This window comes from Zonotrichia albicollis, chromosome 1 (assembly GCF_047830755.1).
Source record: "Zonotrichia albicollis isolate bZonAlb1 chromosome 1, bZonAlb1.hap1, whole genome shotgun sequence".
Classification (NCBI taxonomy): Eukaryota; Metazoa; Chordata; class Aves; order Passeriformes; family Passerellidae; genus Zonotrichia; species Zonotrichia albicollis.
In genome coordinates, this window is record NC_133819.1 from 89,364,726 (window position 1) to 89,386,443 (window position 21,718).

At 38.5% G+C, this 21,718-nt stretch overlaps 1 protein-coding gene across 3 annotated transcripts in view; it reads right to left on the reverse strand.

Moving 5' to 3' along the window:
• MOCOS (molybdenum cofactor sulfurase) overlaps positions 1-21,718 on the reverse strand; it is a 210,396-nt gene that overhangs the window by 27,593 nt on the left and 161,085 nt on the right. For all 3 annotated transcript variants that reach the window (XM_074546568.1, XM_014264245.3, XM_026791008.2), the window contains exons 7-9: positions 10,520-10,636; positions 7,440-7,883; positions 435-597 (exon numbers count right to left, since the gene is read on the reverse strand). In XM_074546568.1, coding sequence (XP_074402669.1) covers positions 435-597; positions 7,440-7,883; positions 10,520-10,636 — 724 coding nt within the window. The remainder of the gene's footprint in view (positions 1-434; positions 598-7,439; positions 7,884-10,519; positions 10,637-21,718) is intronic.

Genomic DNA, 21,718 nt, shown 5'->3' on the forward strand with positions numbered 1-21,718 from the left:
CCCACAGATGGAAGGAGGAAGAGAGATCCAAAATGGGAAGGTTTTTGTCCAAGGTGTTTAATGTTAAGACTCCTATTCCTTTACCTTTGCAGGATTAACAATCCCTTCAGGCTATGGGACTTCATGCTGTGGAGAGACACTAGTCAGTAAATTTCCATATCTGTCTGTTCCTTTCTCCATCCTGGAGCATTCACTTAGTGATTGCACATAGGGAGTCACTGTCTACTCTCTGCCTGCCCAACAATAAATTAGGAAGTCTCCCAGGGCTGCATCTAACAGGATGGGCTTCATTGCCCACAGCTGGCACAGAACTTGTCCCTGAAGTCACAAGTAAGCATGCACAGCATTCAGTAGTTTGGTGGGAGCATGCAGGTGTCCCTGCCTAGAAATCCAACACCAATAAAGAAGGCAAGGAAAGGATATTGTTTACCAACCTTCTGCCTGAATGACCATAATTTTTTGCTTCAGATCAATTGAAGGGTTCACAAGACACAACCTTGGCTCCTGCTTCTGAGTCATGCAGACTCCATTCTGGTTTACAACCATCCAGTTGCGGTCATACAGCAAACCCTGGTTTCCTACTGGCCATTCTGTAACCTGGGAAAACATTGGGAGGGGTACAAGGGTTCAAAAAATGTTTGCTGCATTAAGAGTTTAATGCTGAAAGGAAAAGAGAAGGAAAAGAATCCATTAATCAAAGATAAAGATATCACTGCACAATGCTGACAAAATAAATAACTGAAAGTTGTTACATATTATCATACAGTTTAACAGAGCTATAAGAATAAAGAGTCTCCGAAACACTCTGAAAACTGTCTTCAATTTTATAACTCATCAATTTTTAGGACCTATTCCTCCAGAAATTTTCATTTAACTTACAAAGCACAGAAATTTTATGGGAATTTTATGAATTGAGGCAAAACCAAACAAACAGAAAGCAGGAAAACTGTGAAATTCAAAATTCTGAAAAAACTTGTTTTTCATAAAATGGGACCACTTTACCAATTAATCCATTTGAGAAAATCTCTGCCACTGAAGCTTTTGGTTTTGCTGGGAGAATAATAGTTTCTTTAAATTCCCTTACGACAAAACACATTGTCTTCTTTGCTATCTGTTCTTCCATTATGCCTATAACAGCCTTTACATTGAATAGCCCATACAAGAACATTGTCCTTGCTTTCACATACATTTTTCTGGTGAAAAGAACATCTGTTTCTGATGCTACACAGATGGTAATCTTGAAATCCAAAAAGAGAGCAATTTTAGTAATGCCTTTGGGTGACATTAATATCTGCTTTCTTCTCCAGAATGTTAAAATATTAATACCATTCTTGTAATATAAAGCTGGCCACCAACATATTCTTCAGCTCACGTATGCTTTCTAGTCACAGTTGAATGGGGAGAAAAGTTTACAGCTGAACTTTGTTGAATTCTTATAGAAAAGCTGAGCACATCTCACATGAATTAGCCAACAAAAGACTTCAGCAAAACCCTACTGAGTAAAAGATATGTCAGGCACAGCCTGATGCTATGAAGAACAGCATGTCTGGAAGCACTAGCTAGATGAATTAAAATTCACATTTTTGTTTATCATGTGATCAACCCAAAACTTGACAGAACCTAAAATATCTCATATAAACTTTTCCTGTTTTTATAGAAGCCTGCAGCAGCAATTTGACACTGACTGCCTGACTATAGAAAGCTAAGGGCAGGCATGGTAGAACTGAAAACTTAAAGCATCAAAACTGAAATAAAAACAATTTCACCACAGCACAGTCAACTATACCGAACACAGAAAATAGAAAAATAAAAATTAGGACAAGAAATATGTTCTATCAACCTCCTTAATTTATAATATTATTTGGCATTTTTTTTATGCAACTGTGGATGAAAATTCTGTGGTAAACAGAAATTTTAGGTCTGACAGTGTCGTCTGAAATTACATTATCCAGGTACCTCAAACTGTCAGCAACTCATCTATGTGAACCTTTGCCCTGTCTTTTTTAGGAGAGGAATCAGCCCAAAGACTGCAATATCAGCTGAAGAATACGCTTTTGTTCTTAGTGGAAATTATTCTTTGGAGAGACAGCATTTTTGGTTATCCTGTATAATTAGACTACAAAATGCATTTGAACAGCTGGTGATCATCTGAGAGCTGCAAGAATTTCCTGCTAACAAATGTCCCTTCCAAAAAAGAAGATCATTAATTGGTAATACATCCTCCCATGAATCCAACAGATCTCTACAGGATTTGATTGATATAGAGAGCAGAATAAACTAAAAAATCAGAAAAACAGAAGAAGACCACAAAGTTTCTCAGTTCCCTATTGCAACATTCAGTTGTTTTGGTTCCACTTCAGGACAGCAATCTTATTCAGGAAATAGCTGAAGCATTTGCTTACCCTTCACTGAAGGCAAGAGGCTTTATGAAGAAAATAAATCTTCTTTTTAATCAGAGCTTCAGGAAGTTCTTGCATGCTAACAGGCATTAAAGGGTAACCCTAGCTAACTAGCAGATACTTGGAAATAATCAACACCTTCCACTCAAGATATTTCTGACAGGTCCAAAATAATGGCAACTAACACCATGCTACACTCAAACCACAAATGTGATGCAGTCCATGACTACAGGTCCTCAACCCATTTTCTCCTCTTCCTCTACAAATTGCCATTGTAGTCAGAGTCACACACTGTGCCCTGCAGTGAGTCCCTATCCTGTCATGGATATTCTCTGAGCACTGTCAGGTGCCCAAATCCCTCTCCACTTTTCAGCTCACTGTATTGCACATGTTGCTGGTAAAGGAAGCTGCAACAACAAAATTAACTGTGGCTGCCTCAGGTGGAGAGTCCCAGACAGCTCTGAACAGCCAGAGCTGGTTGGCTGCTAATATTGATACTGGAGATGAGCAAGGAAGAACACATTCATTTCTTCTCTCAGCACTTAGGCCTGTGCAGAGCACATACTGCCCTTATTTCACAGGGACTGAAGGGATTGTTAAATAAAGTAAAATAGAGCATATTAGCATAGGTGGCAGTGAGCAGTAGTGCATTGTATAGCCTGTAATGTGATTCCCTGAAGTTGCCTGGCCATCTCTGGCTACTGGTACAAATTAAAATGAGAGGACAGAAGGAAAGCAGGGAGTGCGTGGTTTTACTGACAGATACCAGCACACACCTTCATTCCAAGCATAGCAGGTGATTATGCATCCCAGGATCATTCAATGTATGGTCTCCTCTACCTCTCATAAGGATCATTGCATAATACAGCCAGTACTTGGTATTGTCCCATCTGCTTTAGTCCGTCTTTTCCTATCACAAAATGAAAATGTCCACTGCAAAAACGTGTGGTGTTGTTTGGTTTTTTCTTTATTTCAGATTTTTCTGTAAAATATTTTGTGCTGCATTTCTCCCATAGTTCACAGTAATGTCATCATGAAGGCCAACACAGTTTTTGAACACATTAAAAGAATCACTGAAAAGGCTTTAAATTATCTAAGTTTAAAAATGCTAATGGTCTTACATATAATTTATCCACTGACCACTAGGAAGTTGCATTGTATTTTAAATTAAAAGCTAGTTCGTCTTCTCTGTTGAGATGCACTTTTTTTATACTCTGAAATCTACTGTAAGAATAATAAAGTTATTAATTAGTTATTAGTTTAAATTCCTAACCTCTTTCACTGGGCACATTGCATTATATAATTATACAAAAGTCATCAACGTGAGAGATGTTCCTGTTTAAAAATACATGTTTAAAACACATTTTTATGCTGGAAAAAATAAAGTGGTCTGGGATAGAGGTTACTCCTCTGCTTTTCTCTATTTAATAAAATAATTGTAGGAAAAAACCCCAAATTTGAGAAGCTGAGCTAGAAAACTCTGCCCTCTGCTTCCTGCACCATGTGTACAAAATCCATGAGATAACAATGGCCAGGAACACTCCATACAATTCTGCAGAAACCACCTGACCTGCAGCTAGCTGACAATCATCATGCCAAGTTTCATCCTCCCAGCTGCCAAAGCACTCTGCACTCTCATTTTCTCTGGAGGTCAAGAACCTCTCATACTAAACCACTTAGAATAGAACAGAGAAATCAGAGTTTAGGAGAGGAGGAGATTATGTGACTCTAAAGAGGAGATCAAACAGCTGTGAGTTCGCACTCACATCCTCCTCAAGTTTGTCCTCCTGCCTTTAATAATCTATCCTGCAACCAAGCAACTCTGTGGGCAGATTTCAGTGGCAGATGGGCTGAGTCCTGCTCACAGTTATCTGGAATTTTCCACTGCAAACATTATTTTAGGAAAACTCAAGTGATCACGTAGTTACAATAAACCCTAGTAACAGAACATACTAAAGGTCTGACCTCCCATACCAGCAGGAGGCCTCCACTTGAACCTACAGATCCATGAGCTTCTGATCTCAAATATCAAAGTATTGGAAGGTGAATGAATTTACTACAACTCAGCATTTGAACCACTTCTGCCTTTTCACATCAGCTGAGTTACCCTATAACTGATAAACATGGAGATCAAGGTTTTAATTGGGAAAATACTGCTCTACATTTCCAGCAACTACAAAGCATAGAAAGCTATTTTAGATGATTTGCAATTCTTGGATTCCAATCAATGACTAAGGCTACATGATACTTTAGAACTACTTCAGAAGTTTATGCATTTCCCGAAGTAAGGAGATAATAAAATTTAAGTGTGAAGTCTATGAAAAAACCCACTAAACAAATGGCAAAAGAATAGTTTTGGCTATGATTCAGTCTTTTCAAGATAAAGCCTAGAGATTCTGGTATAATCAATATTTTAGAAAGCAAAATTATTTCCAGGATTTGATTCCATTTAATTGTGGTAAGGTGTCTTCTCTAGCATGTCTTGCTTCACACTCAAGTTCATGTGGCACACATTGTTTTCCTGTTTCAAGGTGATACAGGCTGAAGCTGCAGTAATGACATATAAAAACATATATATAGATACATATTGGAAGTTAGTGCACTCTGCAGGGTCTGGGTCCTGGCAGCCATGACTTTCTGTTCTACTTTTTCTCCTTGGGAAGAGACTAAGCCACTTGGTGATTTAGAATGGGATAATTGAGTTTAAAGTTCATTTTACAAATGGTGGTCTGTAAGATGGCATTTTTATCTCTTATATAGGCAGACAGTGAGATTGGCAGATCTTTCACAGGCTGCTTATAAATGTATGACAGGTCTAGAAGTGCCAGTCAGACTTTTAGGAAGAAAAAACAAGAAGAATATCTGGTGGACAGGAAAAGTCACAAAAGCGAACATATTTTTTGCAGGGATTTACTTCAATATAAAAACCCCATCAAAATCAAAATACTCTTTTGACTTCAACTCCTGGCCTGCTCTCCCAATGCAGTGAAAGCCCTTTCCCAGTAGATAACAACAATTTCCCATTTGTTAGGTCAATTTCTACTGTCCTTTTGCATGCACTCAGGTACCTTATATAAACCACATGGAAACCATGTGGAAATGCACAAAAAATACTGTTTAAGTAGAGGAGAAGAAAAGCTAAATGCTCTTTATAGTCAAATTCCAGTCCCTTCCAATATCATACACTAAATCCCCTATTTATTTAATTTTCTGTAACTCTTTGGTAATACAGGCTCTGACAGGTAATACAGGCCTTTATTGTGGCTGAGGCTTTGTCATAAAAAAAATCAAAACAGACTTCAAAAATTATACTAGACATGCAAAATTAAACCTCATAATGTAGTTGCAGTTTTTATATCTGTTTTTAAATTATTCAGATCAGCTAGTGTTAGCTGCATAATCAAAGTTGCCTTGGATTCCTCTTGCAGTCAATGAAAAGAAACAGAAATATCTAGGAAGATTTATTTCTCCTACTGCAGATGCCTACTTTATGCTAAAATGACTAAGCAGGTATCCATCTCTCACTCCTTACAGAACAGGGCTGAGCTGTAGAGGTGGAAGCTGAGGTAAGATGAGTCCTGCTTTCACTCTGGGCCCATTAACTCATGCCTGGCACAAGCACTATGCATGAGGCATGGGGCTTTTCCCTCTCCACATAGAACTGCAGTCCTGTCTGCTGGGGAGTACCAGGTTCATGCGAATTTATCACCTAAAGCTGTTTCCCCTCACAGAGCTTGAAGAGGAGAAATCTGGCTCAGCTTGTGGGGAAACATAAACTGTTTTTCATGCTGAGGTATGTCTTACCTGCTCCTGGGCACAATCACTTCAAAGCCTTCCTAGTGCTGAATGTTGTGGCATGTATCTCACAACACCAGCCTGCGTGTCAAAAACAGAACTTAACCCCACAGGTGCATGAGTACTGCCAACATATTTCAGCAGCTTTCATCCTGGGCTTCTCTAATACAGCTATGAAAACTGCAACACTTCAACAAAGGTTAAAAAATTTTCACACGAAATGGGCAATTAATTTGATTTTCTAAACAGTTTGATCTAGTGGGAGGTTAATAAGGGGTGGAAATTGTTTGTTCAGGTCCCATTTGATGCTCAGGATTGTGTCTCTGAATTAAAGACATCATAAGCCAACCCAAATTTAAAAATACAGATGTTTGGTTGATCATTTAATAGTGTTTAATTGCCCAACCCCTCTGCACTGAGAAAGAAAAAAAACCACCAAAACATAATCAAATCAGCTGAGAAGCCCTGTTTGAAATTCAGGAGATTCGTTACTGGATTTGACCCCAATTTTCTCTCAGATGTGAGACACTGACCTACACCAGTAAGTTTTCGTAGGGAAAGTTATACCATTATTGACATTCATTAAATCACTTCCCAGTATGGTACTAAGCAGAGTGACATCCTAGGTCATGTGTGGGCCATACACCTATTTCATCATGCATTATTAAAAAAAAAAAAAGTCACAGCTAAGGTGATGATATTATTAACTTGGTAAAAAAGCAATTAAAATCTTCAAAGAGTGAACTTTCAAATAGCACAGCAACACTTAAATGTCATATTTCTGTTGCAAATGTATTTTTAATGATAACATTTCTTTGTAATGTAAATCAGCCGCCTCTCAATTATAACATGTTAATCAAGTTACTTCTCAATTGCTGCCTACCCTTCAATGCCTACGAGTCCATCATATGTCATTCTGTAAAATCATACTAATTATTTGATTATATTTTAGTCAAGTTTTGCAAATCCAACTATTCTCTTCAAGACAGCATATTACATGCAGATTTGGCTGTTGTGGGGGAGGGGAGAGCAGAAGGCACATTTAACCCTCCCCTGTAACCTCAGCCTAATCCAAAATCCTTCAAGGTAGCAAGGTAGCCTAACACGTGGGACTTGATCCGAGAACCTGGAAAAAAGAAAACATGGGTACCCACACCCTGCTTCCTAGTATCTCATACACATGGGTCTGATGAAAAACACAAGGCTGAGCTGCACAAGCACTTCCGAATGGTTCAAAGCACATACCTCAAATGCAGAGCAGGATTTGATTGGGTAGAGGTAAATTCTGGCAACAGTGATGGGCTTGCCACCTTTTCTACACGTTGGCACTGCAGTCTCAGAAACAGCTGCCCTCATGCTTTCTGCCTCAAGCTCTGGTGGCTGCCAGCTGCCAGTTGTCTCTGCCTCAGATGGAATATTCCTGAGTTCTCTGTCAGAGATTTGCAGAATTGGAGACAATTTATCTGCCTTGTTAAAAGAAAGGTGGTCATCTGGAACAGACTCTGTCGCCAGCTTTGTAACAGATTGGAGAGGAATCTCAGCATCCGAGTTGGAGAGTCTGGTGGCTATGATGAAATTCAAAAACGTCTGTGCATCTTCAAAAGAAGACATGTAGCCAAAGGATATTCTCACAGAACCAGTGGGACGTCCATCAAGTAGGTCTATGTTATCTCCACAGACATGGCCAGCCTAGTTTGAAATAGGAAGAAAACCAGAGAGCTGTCATGATACTTTGCTTTATTTCTCTCTAATTTTACCCAGTTATTAATGAGTCTCTTAATTCTAACCTGAAAAACTGTTATAAAAAATAGAAGGTTAACTCATCAATACAAAGAGAAAATGAAGAAAATGCCCTCAATCATCTTATGATTTACTTAGACTATGAAGATAATTTTGAGCAGCTTGTCCTATTCTATTCCAGGGGAAGAGATACTTCCCAAAAACATATAAAGAATCCCTTAAAGGTTGTATGTCCCATGATGGTCAGCTCAGACAATCTCCAGGGATACTCCAGTCTCATCTCCATAGTTCACTGGGACTCAAACTGTGATGTTACGTTCAGATAAGAAAATAAACCATGAGATGGTTGATTTTTTGGGGGAAGTTTTCTTGATATTCACTAGTCAGAAAAGCACCATTTTATACCACCAGTGGCTTTATCATGGCTTGTGTTTAATAGTCCAAACAGGAGAGAACTAACTCATTTGGTATAGCAGCAGAGCAGAGACTTGAATCTAGAGTTCAAACATCCTAAGTGACATAGGAATATCCAAAAAATCTGTCTTGCTGATCCAGTCAACACATTGATTTTAGGATAAAGAGAACTAGTCTTCCCTCCAACACTTCCTCCTTTGAAGAGCACAAGTTTCCACTTGAAAAAATCTTGCTGAAAAATTTTTTGAATGTCCTATAGTGACCTCCATGTTGATACCCATCTGATAGGTCGCTCAGACAAGATTTTATGGAAATGTCTCCCTTAAGGGCAAAAGTTTCTCATTCTTTAAGTGAGTCATTGAGTGCTGCAAGCTAGAGTCGCCCTTTGTTCATCCACTTAATAGTAGGTCACCAATGGACTTAAGATTTAGTCCAAACTCAGCACCCTATTCCCTAAGTGCAGCAGCTGTTGGGTATTTTTTCTCAGAATTTAATCTACTTACACATTTCTGTCACATTAAAAATAGACAATTAAATAGTTTATTTACATGAGGTCTTTTTTTTTTAAGCAAGAAATGTCACAGGACAGTGAACACAGATGCCATTTAAGCAAGGAGAAATAAAAACCCTACATCTATGTCAAAGCATGCAACACAGTAGTAAATATTTTAATGCAGTGTGAAGTAGTTTTTATCCTTGACAACAGAGCAGAAGCAATATTTTCAAAATTAGGTTGCATCTGTTAATATACCCTTCTGCAACCCTTCTGCCAAGAATTGCTTGATTGACTGAGGAGAGAAGTTCCTACTGTGCAAGTAAATAAGCAAGTTCCTACATAACATTCTAAGAAAACTAACCACACTTCTCCAGGGACACTTGAAGACAGAAAGTCCTCCCTCACAGGCATTTTATCATGTACAACTTCATCAGGGAAGGAAGAGTATAGCCAGCACCCTGGGAAAAGATGAAACTGAAGTATATGTGCAAATAATGTGATAAAAGATGCCTCCCTCTACACAGTAATGTTGTCAATAACTCATCCTGATCCTTCTCAAAGCACTGATGGGAATGGGATGTCCCCAAATAATGACTGTGTAACTGTACCACCTCATTATACAACCTTCGGCGATTAAGTGTCTCTATAAATTTAACTTTGGCCTATCCCCATTTAAATGACACAGACCTAAAAGAAGTCACTCACTCCTTAGCAAAATCCTCCTTGTATAAGGAGATCCAGGAGCATTGCAGCTGGTTATTTGGCATTTTTCACTTCAGCAAAAGAGTAGACTTTTGTTTTCTCAGAGGAGAGAGCTTCCAATGCAAGTCAAAGCACCATTTTCCCAAGGAAGGTGTTAAAGAGCTGCAGAAGCCTTTAAGAGCTGGTGCTATCAGTCCTGCATGTAAATGTGCTTGCAAAATTATCTATATGTCTCTGGGAGCTATAATAACATTATAGCCATTAGATTTTTTTTACCTTTGAAAGAACACCATTAATAAAGTTTTTGATTGTTCTGAATTAATTTACTGTAATTTCAAACTCTGACAAATATGCAGACAGGAAGCCTCCTCCACTTCAGTGTAATACATCCTGCAATACATCTTTTAATAACAACTTATGGAAAACATTAGTAATCTTGAAAACAATCTTTACATTCATATTCTAAAACTCTAACACCAGTAATCTAAGTAGATTTCATCTAAATTTGCTTCATTCTCTGAGATTCACTGCGTATTTGCCTTTACTGTTTCCTGTCCAATTTGTGTCTGTATTTTAAATTGCAACACCCAACAGCAACAGGTCTACAACTCTTGAGCGTTAGTATGTACAATAATTAATTGGGATGCTTAAAGAAAAACATGAGAGGAATTGTCCAGGAAATTCTATTCTGCTGGAAGTCTTGATATCATGCAATTCCAAAACCAAACAATTGGTTTTCTATTCTCCAATGAAATAATAACAAGCAACACATACTTCTCTGCATCCATCAAATGATTTAGTTTCAATACCTCATTTCAATGACCCAAGTTTCAATCATTAGTTCCTTAACAAGGCAAAGCAGTTGAATGTTTAGAAAACCAAGTTAAATTTAACTTCATTTTTAAAGTCACAGAGACTCAAAGCCATGGGATGTGATGCACTTTAGGTCTTCTAACCACATTCAGAGACTAACCTGCAGGTTCCTTTGGATGTCCTCATTGCTTATGCCCAGATGCATCTGGCAGGCTCCAGTGTTACAGAAGCAGCCTGTGCGAACATGGATGTTTTGGAGACTCGCCATGCTGTCCACCTTCCCAGCAGAAGACACAGGAGAGGAATGAAAAATAGACATTTTAAAGTTGTGGTCAACAAGATACAGTGTTTTAAAGGTAGAAATCCATGGAAGTAAATTATTTGTCTAAACAATTAGCAACTTACTGCAGCTTTTACCATTCCCATAGAGATTTTGCATTTTTGAACTTTGTTACTTCAGCCAGAAGAAAGCAGTGGTAGGAGCAGAGATGTTTACCTTAGCATTGACCAACTACTCCACAAAAAACACACACAATCAGGTCAACTAGGTCCTGAGCCCATGAATGTCAGTACATCTGCTGAATTTTAAAGCTGCCAACAGGTTTATTCACATCAGTGCTGCTAATTACAGACAGGCAGCCAGGTGTTACTCGATGTCTTGACAGAGCCACTACCTGCAACTGCCTCTGAAGAGACTGAAGAGAAGCCTGGGGCATCTTTTCAGGTACCTAAAGAAAGCTTTGTGCTTTGAGGATCCGAAACTGCAAGTCCTCATTACAGAAACTGATGGCATCTATGGGATTTTGGCACACAACTGCTGGAAGGATCATCCCCTCAGTAAGCAGTAACATTTGCCAGGACAGGGAATGAACTGGAATTTCTCATTGAGTTTTGTACATACAACCCCCAATCTGCCAAGTCCCTGGCGCATTTCTTCCTCATGCTGTTTGGTATTACACCATTCCTTTATCATCCACTGACTAATGAATGGGCAGAAATACAATACTTGATGACAAACTGGCATGAATAAATTATGGGAAGGAATGAAAATGATGTGCAAAGACAACAGAAGAATGTGCTCATATATGGAGACATATATATGCATGCACTGGGAGGACAGCACTGCAAGGGATACAGATTGTCAGGGTTTCAGAGCAGACCTAAGAAACACTACAGGGATCCTCTTAGCACAGCTAAGAAACCATGGAACCTCACTGCAAAAACCTGGAAATGCTTTATATTGATCTCAAAAAGCAAGAGCAGCAGCTGATAAGATTAGTTGAGCTACCACCAGCTATTTCTTTGATGAAAAATGATGATCATTCCTGGTCAGGACTGCAAGAAAGGACAGTAAATAAATGAATGAAATCTGACCCCCACCTCTACCACAGACTCCCAAAACAACCTTGCACAACTTGCATTAACCCCTTTTGCTCCTTTTATTCAAAAGGAGAGCTGAGAGCCCTGCCAAAGACAGCGCTGTCGACTCAGGGGACTCTGCTGTACCAGGGTCAGAATCCTCCATGCAGGAAGCTCAGGCTCAGCTGGATGCACAGCAACAGCTCAGCCTAAAGGGGCAGGAAAGGGAGTGTCAACCAACTCACACTAACCACTTCCCTAACTGTGAGCTCATGCTTCATCTGAGGTAACAGCATAAATCTTTCAACCCAGCTTTTGTAGCTGGCTAAATCTCTACTGGCTTTTATTATTTTTAACATAAATTCCCTCTGTACAGAACAATGGCCCAGTACATTTACCAAACACTTTCTGGTATAATTCAGTCTATTTGCTGTCTTGATATGTCAATCTTCTATCTTCTGATATCTCTGAGTTTCACTGTGTGCACCAAGCACCTTTAAAGTCAATATGTCAGTGGCTAGAAAACCCAAGCCTTCTGTTAGAATTTACTCCATGCTGAAATAATTCAACCTAAACAGTATTTAGCTCTGCTAAAAGCAGTTAAAGAGTTATTGTGGGTTTTTTTAATATGTGGGACATAAGGGTCTCTGCACAAAAATGTGCTGTATACAAAAAAATTCTACATTGCTATTACCGTACAAGTTCTCAAGTTCACATTTCAATGTGTTCTGTGCCACTAATTCAGTTCAAAATTGTTTGAATCTCCAACACAGACATAATCAAAATAACTCCATATATACAGATCTGGAAAGCAGAGAATAAAATCAGCCCCAAGATCCCTATTGATGATTAATGACTTAGAGAATGTCTTGTGTTTAAAGCATTTTTCTCAAATTGAAGTTTTAGTAAGAGGCATCTGTTGAGAGAGACTGTTGTGGTGTCGCTAGCTTTGTTTTGTCAGAAGACTTCAATATGGGAACAGTGACATTTTCTTGATGTCTTTTTTAATTTAGATGAGAAAAGTTGTCATGCTGCCATAGCATGGTTTGTCATGGTGCTAGTGACTTGTGGGCGGATCTGTCATTCTGTTAATCATGACAAGGAAGGCAAAAATCATGACATACTTCACTGCTGAAATTGTACAGTTTTTGCGCTTATTTATCAGTATACAAAAACCTTCAGAATATAGAATATTTTTACTATTCATACTTTTAAAAAGGAATGTTCCTGGGGCAGCCTTGTCAATCAAAATGTATGTAGTGTAATACAGTTTCCATGGCACATCTTCAAGAAATTCCAAACAGGATTTTTAATTTTTTTAAAATTTTGTCAAATAAATTATTACTGTTCTTTAATAACAGTAATTTCACTTTATGCCATGCAATCCAATCCTTACCTACAATGATATTTTAGTTGTAGTATATATCAATCTGTACACTGGACTAGGATTACTGAGACATAAAAACATGATCATTAGAGGAATATGGGAATTGTGATTCAGGAGAAAAAAGGTAAGTTATGAATAGCTTTAGTATTAACTGAAGTTCATGAGCACCAATGTGATAAAGTGCACAGATCTTGGGAATGTGATGCACACTTTTCACTGGAAACAATGGCACCATGTAAAGAATCATTAAAATCAGCACTGGAAAAGTATCTGTCCCTTGAATAGACGCTTGGACATATGTTTTGATTTCTTCTCAGTTATTTTCACCCTAGAAATACACTACTTGGGGAGTTAATTTAATCTCTCTCTGCAGTGCTATCACATAGCAAAACAAATAGAACATAAAACATCTGTTACAGTTATTTTGATGAAGAAAAGCTTCCTTAAATAAAACAAATCTTTATAATTGCCATATGGAGCAATAATGGATATTGAACTCAGGGTTATGAAATACAGAATGTCACTTGCAGCTCTGTCTGTAACAGCAGAGGGTGACTTTTGGGAGCCAGGAATGAATTCATCAATGAAGGCACAGAAGCATGAATGGTACTAATGGTAAGTACACAGCTTCATGTACTTGGATTGTCAGTTTTGGGGATTCCCTGGATCTGATACTTGGAATTATTGTGCCTTGGTTTTTAAGAGATTAAAGACTACAATTAAACTGCAAAACAAATGCAGAAATCTTACAGGATTTTACTAATTTCAGTCAATGAGTACATGGTAATCAAGCATCATGCTATCTTGGAGTCCCTTCTGTCTCTCAGAGCCCCTTGGCATTCATTACTTTTTTTTGAAGCTCTTTACTGTGGGCCTGGCCCTGTAGACTGCTTCACACCCCAACACTTCTGATGTCACATTGTCTTGATTTTTGACAAGCAAAATGTGATTTTCACACTTCCAAGTCACGGTCTTCAAATTTAACAAAGATACGTAAAGGAAGGTTTGCCTAAACCAATTTTTTAAAACAGTTAATTTTTTTCCATTAATGAGCTTTTCTTTAGTTTTCCCAGATTGATCAAATGCTCACATTTGGGGTTTTTTTCAGAGTGCTCTGTCTGATAAATACAATTATTTTTTTTTAATATAAAAAATATTGAAGTGGAGAGCTTTCAGTTTAATGCATTACCCTACAGTAGTCCCCTCTTGGAAATCTGGTATTTCAGTTGATACTCATCAGCTGGAAAGCTCTGAGAAGAAATGAGATTCTGGTCTGTTCTGCTTTCCCATTTCCTGTCACAATGCACTGGTAATTTCTCTGTGTTTGCTAAATGACTAACTTCTGCCAAAAATTCACTTCAGGGCTTCTGAGGCACTCAGTGAAAGCTGGAAGTTTTTCTCTGGCATCAGTTTCATTACAATAAGTCTGAGAATAATACTCGCTGTAGGTATGTAAATGCTAAATGAGAGTAAAGATTTACAAATAGCACATAATTATGTATTATTCCTAATCAACTAAGTCTAACACTTTCACCAAGAATGATGAATGCTTTATAAAACCCTGCTGAAGTCATTCCCATAGGATGCAGTTCTGTAGTTGTTATTCAAGCAAGTACTTATTTGTGTAAGTTATCACAAGAATTATTCACATGAATAAACGAACTTTTTATAACACATCATGAAGTGTTCTGAAAAAAAAATCATATAATTCAATACTGGTAAGTACTGTCCTTCAGGAATTGGGATTAGGACTTCTCATTCTGCTTTCTACAATGCCAATGCCCAAACCAGAGCAGTTTGTCTGTCTGATGGATTTGCTCATTACAAGAATTTCATTGCATACCACTGATGGCTGGTTATAAAACAGGCTTCAAGATGCTGTTCTCCACATCCACTGGTAAATTAATTCACTGATTCATGGCATGGAATTGGAGAGAAAGTAAGCTAGCTCTTTCTGTCATCCAGCATTTGACTGTGAAACGCTGTTGCTGATGCAAATGCATACTTAATCTTGTTAAATACAATTTAATAAGAAGTAGGTCAGAAGGAAAAAAAAAATCAGCACTTGTTTCCAAACCATTTAATGTGAGGGTAGGGGGGAGAAGGAGGAATTTTACTTGAGTTACAGTATCATTAACTATTTTAACTGCATAGTTTTCTACAACAAAGGCATTTTTTTTCCATCTCAGAGAAATAATTTCTGTGTGGGCAGATTCTCAGTATTGAGTAATCTCATCCTCTCCTTTTTGCCTCTCTAGTTGTTGACAGTGGTTTAAATTAACCAAAAAGAGGATGTATATATCTTCTTAGTCTTCATCCATTCATCATTTTGACCAAAATCCCTTTGGTAGAAGACAGTGAAGTATTAGACAGAGATATTGAAAAGTATTAATATTGTCAAGTTCAGTGTCCTGAATATACTTGTTCAGTATAAATGCTGTCTTATCAGGAACTTTACAGCCGATGTGATAATTTTCTCAGCTAGTTTTAAAGACAGTCAAATAGCAGGTAAGATTGCATGGGAGAGAAGCAAGCTGGAAATATTGACATAATTCAAAATATGTGGTTTGTCACTCTGCAGGAATTCTCACTTAGGAGATGGCATACACATAGTGAACTGCAGGTTCTTCATGCATAAAGGAGTAACAATAATTTTACATTTCTGACAACCAGAATCTAGAAGATTTCTTGGGGATAGGGTGGCTATAAAAACGAAATGAAACAATGAAACACAGTCTTGTTAATGGATGACCTAACATTTTTTTCAACGGTTTTTTTTTTCTTTCTTGCTGATTATGCAAGTGAATTTGAATCCAGCTATTTGAAACAGAACAGACTGATGAGTAACGTAAACATCTTGGTTTTCTTTTTTTGATTTGGTGCCTTAATGACCACAGGTCTCTCCAACCAATGACACCATCTCTTCTGTTTTTTTTGGGGGGTTTTTCCCCTCCAGTTCAAACTGCATTCACTGACAATGAAAACTTGGTTCACTAAAATGATATCAGGGAAAGGATAGATTTCAGGAAGAAAGCAAAGCAAAGGAACTCAAGCCCTCAGTGGCTTCATAACTGACTTCAACAAAGCATCCTCTTGTGAGTCATAGAAAACCATCTGTATCTATCCATCCTATTGAGCATCCCCAGGTATTTTGTAGGCTAAAGGCTTTCAGTCAAATTGCTGCTAGTCAGAAATGTTGAAGCCAGAGGAAAACTACACAGAAGACTAAGCTATAACTAAGCTATAACTAATATCAAATCAATATCAACTGAGCTATAACTAATATCAAGAGGGATAAGGGGGAATGTAGCGGACATATACAAGTGGAAACAATGCCTAGGAATAAAAATGTGCAGTGCATGCTACTGAAAGTTCAGTGACATAGGTTTAATTCACGTCACAGTCAAAATCTTCTCCACCATTTCCTATTTAAGGCTCTTAAATCCTCTTCTGTCTGTATTTAACCCCTGAAAATGGAATAATAGAACATAGGGAGGTTGTGGGGTCAAATTCCCATATTACTTTAGCTAGGGTCACAGGATCCTATATAGTGGCGTGGTGGGGAAGAGGGATGTGGGGGCAGGAGGATGCAAACAAGGAAGCAGAGTAACAGGGAAAGTGGGGCCAGTCTCTTTTTGTCTTGAAAGGCTTCAGATGATAGACTGAAACTAGACACTGCATGCATTCAAAGGCAGCTGATCTGCTTTTACCAAGATCAAGGACAGGGAATCCAGTGTAAGCTCTCAAAAGTGCAGTTCTTTTCCTGGTACCATGTGGGGTTTTTCCACATTTCTCCCATGTGACAAGGTCTGTAGTTTAGAGTCACAGTTTGGCCCTGTTACCAAACAGAAAATGTTTAGCCTCCCTCATTCATCTTGGATTCTTTCATCTGAACAACTATGAGCATCTTTCTTTTATCTCTTTTCGTTTCCTTAGCAACGTGCAAGGACACTCCAGAGAAACAGTGTCAGACAACACCTTCAGTCTAGTCTTCATGAGGCTTTCTAACCTTGATCAGCTCTGATGTGCAGTTTAATAGTAGGCAATTTCAGGCACACTAACTCACACGTGTCTTTGTCCCCCTGCAATGAGATAAAACAGAAAGAACTCAGCCTGTACTCTGCCACTACTACCTCAGCAGGAAGAGAGTTTCATTACCTACTAACCAGATTTGCATTTCCCACATTGAGCCTCTGAAGTACAGCACCTCCTTATGTTCAGTCAGTGATCAACTATTATGATTATGTTCAGACCTAAATCAATGAAGCTGCCTCCTATATTGTGAGCTCCTTTTTGCAAGGGTTGTCTTTGAGCACCCAGGGCCACGTCACAAAAGCAAAGATCCAGATTGTAATGATTTCTTGCCAGTTTGAAGAAACAAGGTGCCATTTATTGACATGCCAGTGTGGTTTACTGCATTGCTGCTATCTTCCTGGTCCAAGACATCCACAACACAATTGGAAACTAACTGGAACCAAGGAAATCAGTATATGTTCAACAGGAATCTTCACAACAATCTTTTTGTCCTTATAATCTTGTTTGCATTCTATTGTGCAGGTCCATCTGCCATTCCTGGCTTCCTGAAATCAATGGCTAAATCCATAGCTAAAATCAATAGTGAGTAATCAACTCAGCAATTTTTAGGTAGCTGTTGGGAAGATGGCCAAAAACCCCATTAAGCAAGTTAGAGAACATTTTTCTTTCCCTGAGTCATCAAAATTAATATAATGAGTGGTTATGCTTCTAAAAGCATTAGTGTAACTAGCTCAGAGTCATATGACCATTTCTGCAAAGCCATTCTTAGCTGGAATTAAAAATTGCTGGATTTCCATTTTCTGTGGCCCAGATGAAAAAATGCTGCACTTACAAAACTGAATGATTGTTTTACACGGAAGTAAAAAGAAATAGATGGGGAAAAAACACTGAAAAGACTAAATATAAAGAGCAACAAAAATGTCTTGATTAATAACTTTCTATGAAGATTTATTTCAAATAGGTTAAATGTAGTCGGAGATTTCCCCCCTCACTGCCCACTTTCTCCTGCAGGGATGTGGTATGAATTTCCAGACAAGTACTGACAAGTAGTACCAGGCTCTGGTCAGTCTGATCCAAATGATTTGGTATCAACTTCCTGTGCATGGGAAATGCTCTAGCCCATTTTTTTTCTCACTCCTGTAATTCACATGTTGCCATTGCTCTAATTCTGTACACCATGTGTACAGTGGGCTCAAGATGATCTTCCAGTAAAACTAAAAATATTGTCTAAGACACAAACAGCAATTACTTTAAGAACTCAACCCACTTCAGGTATTGCCTGGTCCCTTTTATAAGGTAACGATAAACAGTGATATGAATATGTATTGAACCAGCTGTGTGTATATACAAATGCATCCGCCACTTGATATCTGAAGATTTGACATTATTTAACATATTTTCTCTCCACTCCTGTGAGGTGAGTGTAAATTGGGAAGATAAGGCATTGAATCCCTCAAGGTGACACTGAAAGCCTACAGCAGAGGGAGGGCATTTCACCTGGCTGTTGCCAGGTTCTGGTTCCTAATCTAAGTCCAGCTGAACAATTCCTTAAGATATTACTAAAGGAACAGGAAGCTTTAAAAAGAGAATGTTGTGAAACCAAAGCAGTGTACTTACAGTATGAAAGCACTTCCAGAACTGGCTATCACCATGATATTTACTTAGAGCAGCTACATCTTTGTGCATTTCCCATCCTGCCTCATACCACTTTGTCCTGTGTTACTTTTGTTTGCAGACCTGTCCAAATACAAGCAGATGGAATAAGTTCTACCTGCATACAGTGCTCTGTCTCTTCCCTCGTCACACCTCACCCATACAACACTGCTTCATGCTTCTTTTCCAATTCTTTCCCTGTCTTGGATTTCTGAAATCCTCTATTTCTGCTTTTCTGCCCAAACTGGTGTCTCTTTCTTTGCCCAATACATGTAATAATGGAGTCATTCTGCAGTGAGAGAAATTTAGTTTAAATACTAGGAAATATTTTGCAGTAGTGAACGTTGTACTGTATGTAAAATGCAAAAATTACTGCCATCTCTGAGAGTGTATTATGGTGTGGTTATTTGTTTCTTGCTTTAATGAAGTCCCAGAACAAATTGCCTCTGATAAGAAAGGTTAAAGTAAAGATGACCATGCAATTCTAAGGTATATTTTTCTCCCTCTACATCTCAAATCACAGGGTTGAATTTAGCTTGGCTGCTAAGCTGCTTATGAGAAAATTCACTAACATAGAATGCTTTGGATACAGAAGGAAAAATGAGATTAAAAGGAAAATGAAACTTTGTTTACTGGGGGAGCTTCATTCTGATTTTGCCTTCTTCAAGCAAGATGCTAATAACACCAAGGTTGTGGGTTTTATCCTGTATGGACCATTTACTTAGGGTTGGACTTGATGATCCTTGCAGGTCCTTTCCAACTCAGAGTATTCTGTGATCTGGAACTAAAGATTATACTCCTAACATACACAGCTAGCAGAAAGAGGCTACCAGAGTACGGGTAGCCTCTTTCTGCTAGCTGTGTACAGTGAGTGGTTGGATGTAAGTGATTTGACGCCACACATTCCAATGGAAGACCCTGGTCTTCACTACTGAATGATAGAAAGCAAGGGAGAAAAGGAAAAACCCAGTGGGTCATTAAGTCAATCCTTACTTTACATTAATTTAAGGTGGCTGAGATGGAGGAAGGCGGTCATCAAACTGTTTTATAGATTTAGACTGAAGGGATGCACACTAGAAGTTGTCTCTTGAGAAATGTTGATTTTTTTCCCTTTTAATTGAGAAGTGGGTGAAGAAAGTCAACTCAAAGTCTAGACCTCCCTTCACTCTATCTGGATGGATGAGGGTGAGCCAGGACATGCTAATATATGCTCCTAGGCAAAACTGATTATAATATATGTGAGCAGGGTTCTCAGTCTCAAGAGGCAAAACTCATTCATATGCAACACTGCAGAAGAGCCTTCCTTAGGCAAACCAAAATGTTTACATTCTCTGTCTCTGGCAGCTATTCCTGTTATAGCAGTTTGTCTATCACACACAAGTGTGAAGCGGTAGGCAAGAAGGCTGAGACTGCTAATGGACTGATGCTCATTCCCTTCCCGACAGGATCTTTAGGGGACATGGCAAGCATATATGTACACTAAGGGAACTTTTGGAGGTGAGCATATCACAGCAAGTTACTTGTGCTTTAGGTTCAGGCTCCAAGCTAAGGAGTGATGAAAAAGCAGAGTAGGGATGGATGCTGGAAATCCACAGCTGAAATGTGAAATGATGATCATTTTTCAAAAGACAGCCATGATGGTTTGCTCACTTTTTAAAGCCCATTACTGGCTCTATTACGCACAGGAGGAGGAAAAAAATATTGTCTCAGAAAATCAGAGTGGAAAAAGAAAAAGTTTGGTACAGGAATTTTTCACTACTAGAATAACACTGAACTGAAAGTCGTGGCTGGGCAAGAGCTCCTCAGTGCATACAATTCAACCAATATTTCAGGTAAACTTCCATCTGGCCATCTGTCACCTCTTTACCTTCTTCTGGCTTCCAAACTGACTTTACAGAATAAAATGTGAAGAGATTATAAAATCACTCTGAAATTATCTACTGAATATACAACGAGAATTTCACAGATCTCATCTCTCTATCAAAACAAAGAGAAGATTTCATAAATTATATTAGCATAAAAGGTCTCCCAGAGCAGAGATGGTGATGTTTCTTCACATCTGCAAGTGTGAAGAGAACATATGACATTTGCACTTGGACCCAGTTTATAAGAAATTCACTTTTTTGTGTATATGATTGTTGTTTCAAATCTATGTTGTTCTCTTATGACTGTTTCCATTTCTTTGACATTCAAATCAGGTTGGACTTCATAGAGTCCTATGCAAGTTTTTGCTGAAAAAAAGAAGATGGCAAGGATGCAAACTGAAGCTGAGTCATTGCTGTCAGTGTTCAAGAGGCTGGAAAGGACTTGGGGATGGCAGAACACATGACATTCATATATGCTGAAAGCTGCAGATATTCATTGTTAATGAATGAGCTGATGATTCTCTGTGCAAAGAGTTTGCTGCATTAGCTCAGCACCAGATATAAATGTGTAGCACCATCTTTTGTTACATCACAAGCCCTCTTTAAAGTCTAGGGCTGATTGCTTCTCTTTTTCTGGTAGCCTCACAAGGAGGCAGAAGATTGGCAGTGTGCTGCTTTAATGTCGACTCTTCTGCTTCTATCCTGCAGAGGTCCTTCATCTCTATCCCTGCACTTTCGCACCTTTCCAAATTACCAGTCTGTCATCCGTCCACACTTCATTAGCAGCAAAAACTCTAATGCTGGGGAATTATCCATTCTTGACTAGACAACTATATATGAAGAAGCCATTTGGCAAAAAGGCCATCTTTATGTCCTGGACCTGTCAAGTACTCATCATAACTCAACCCCTGATCACAGCAGGGGCTTTTTGATGCTGCAGTGCAAATAAACATTAAACAAAATGACAGAGGTGCTACTGCAGAGGACAGGCATCTTATGTGAAAAGAATACAGGTCTCCTCCCAAGTAATTTCAAGAACAAATTACTACCAACAGTAGTC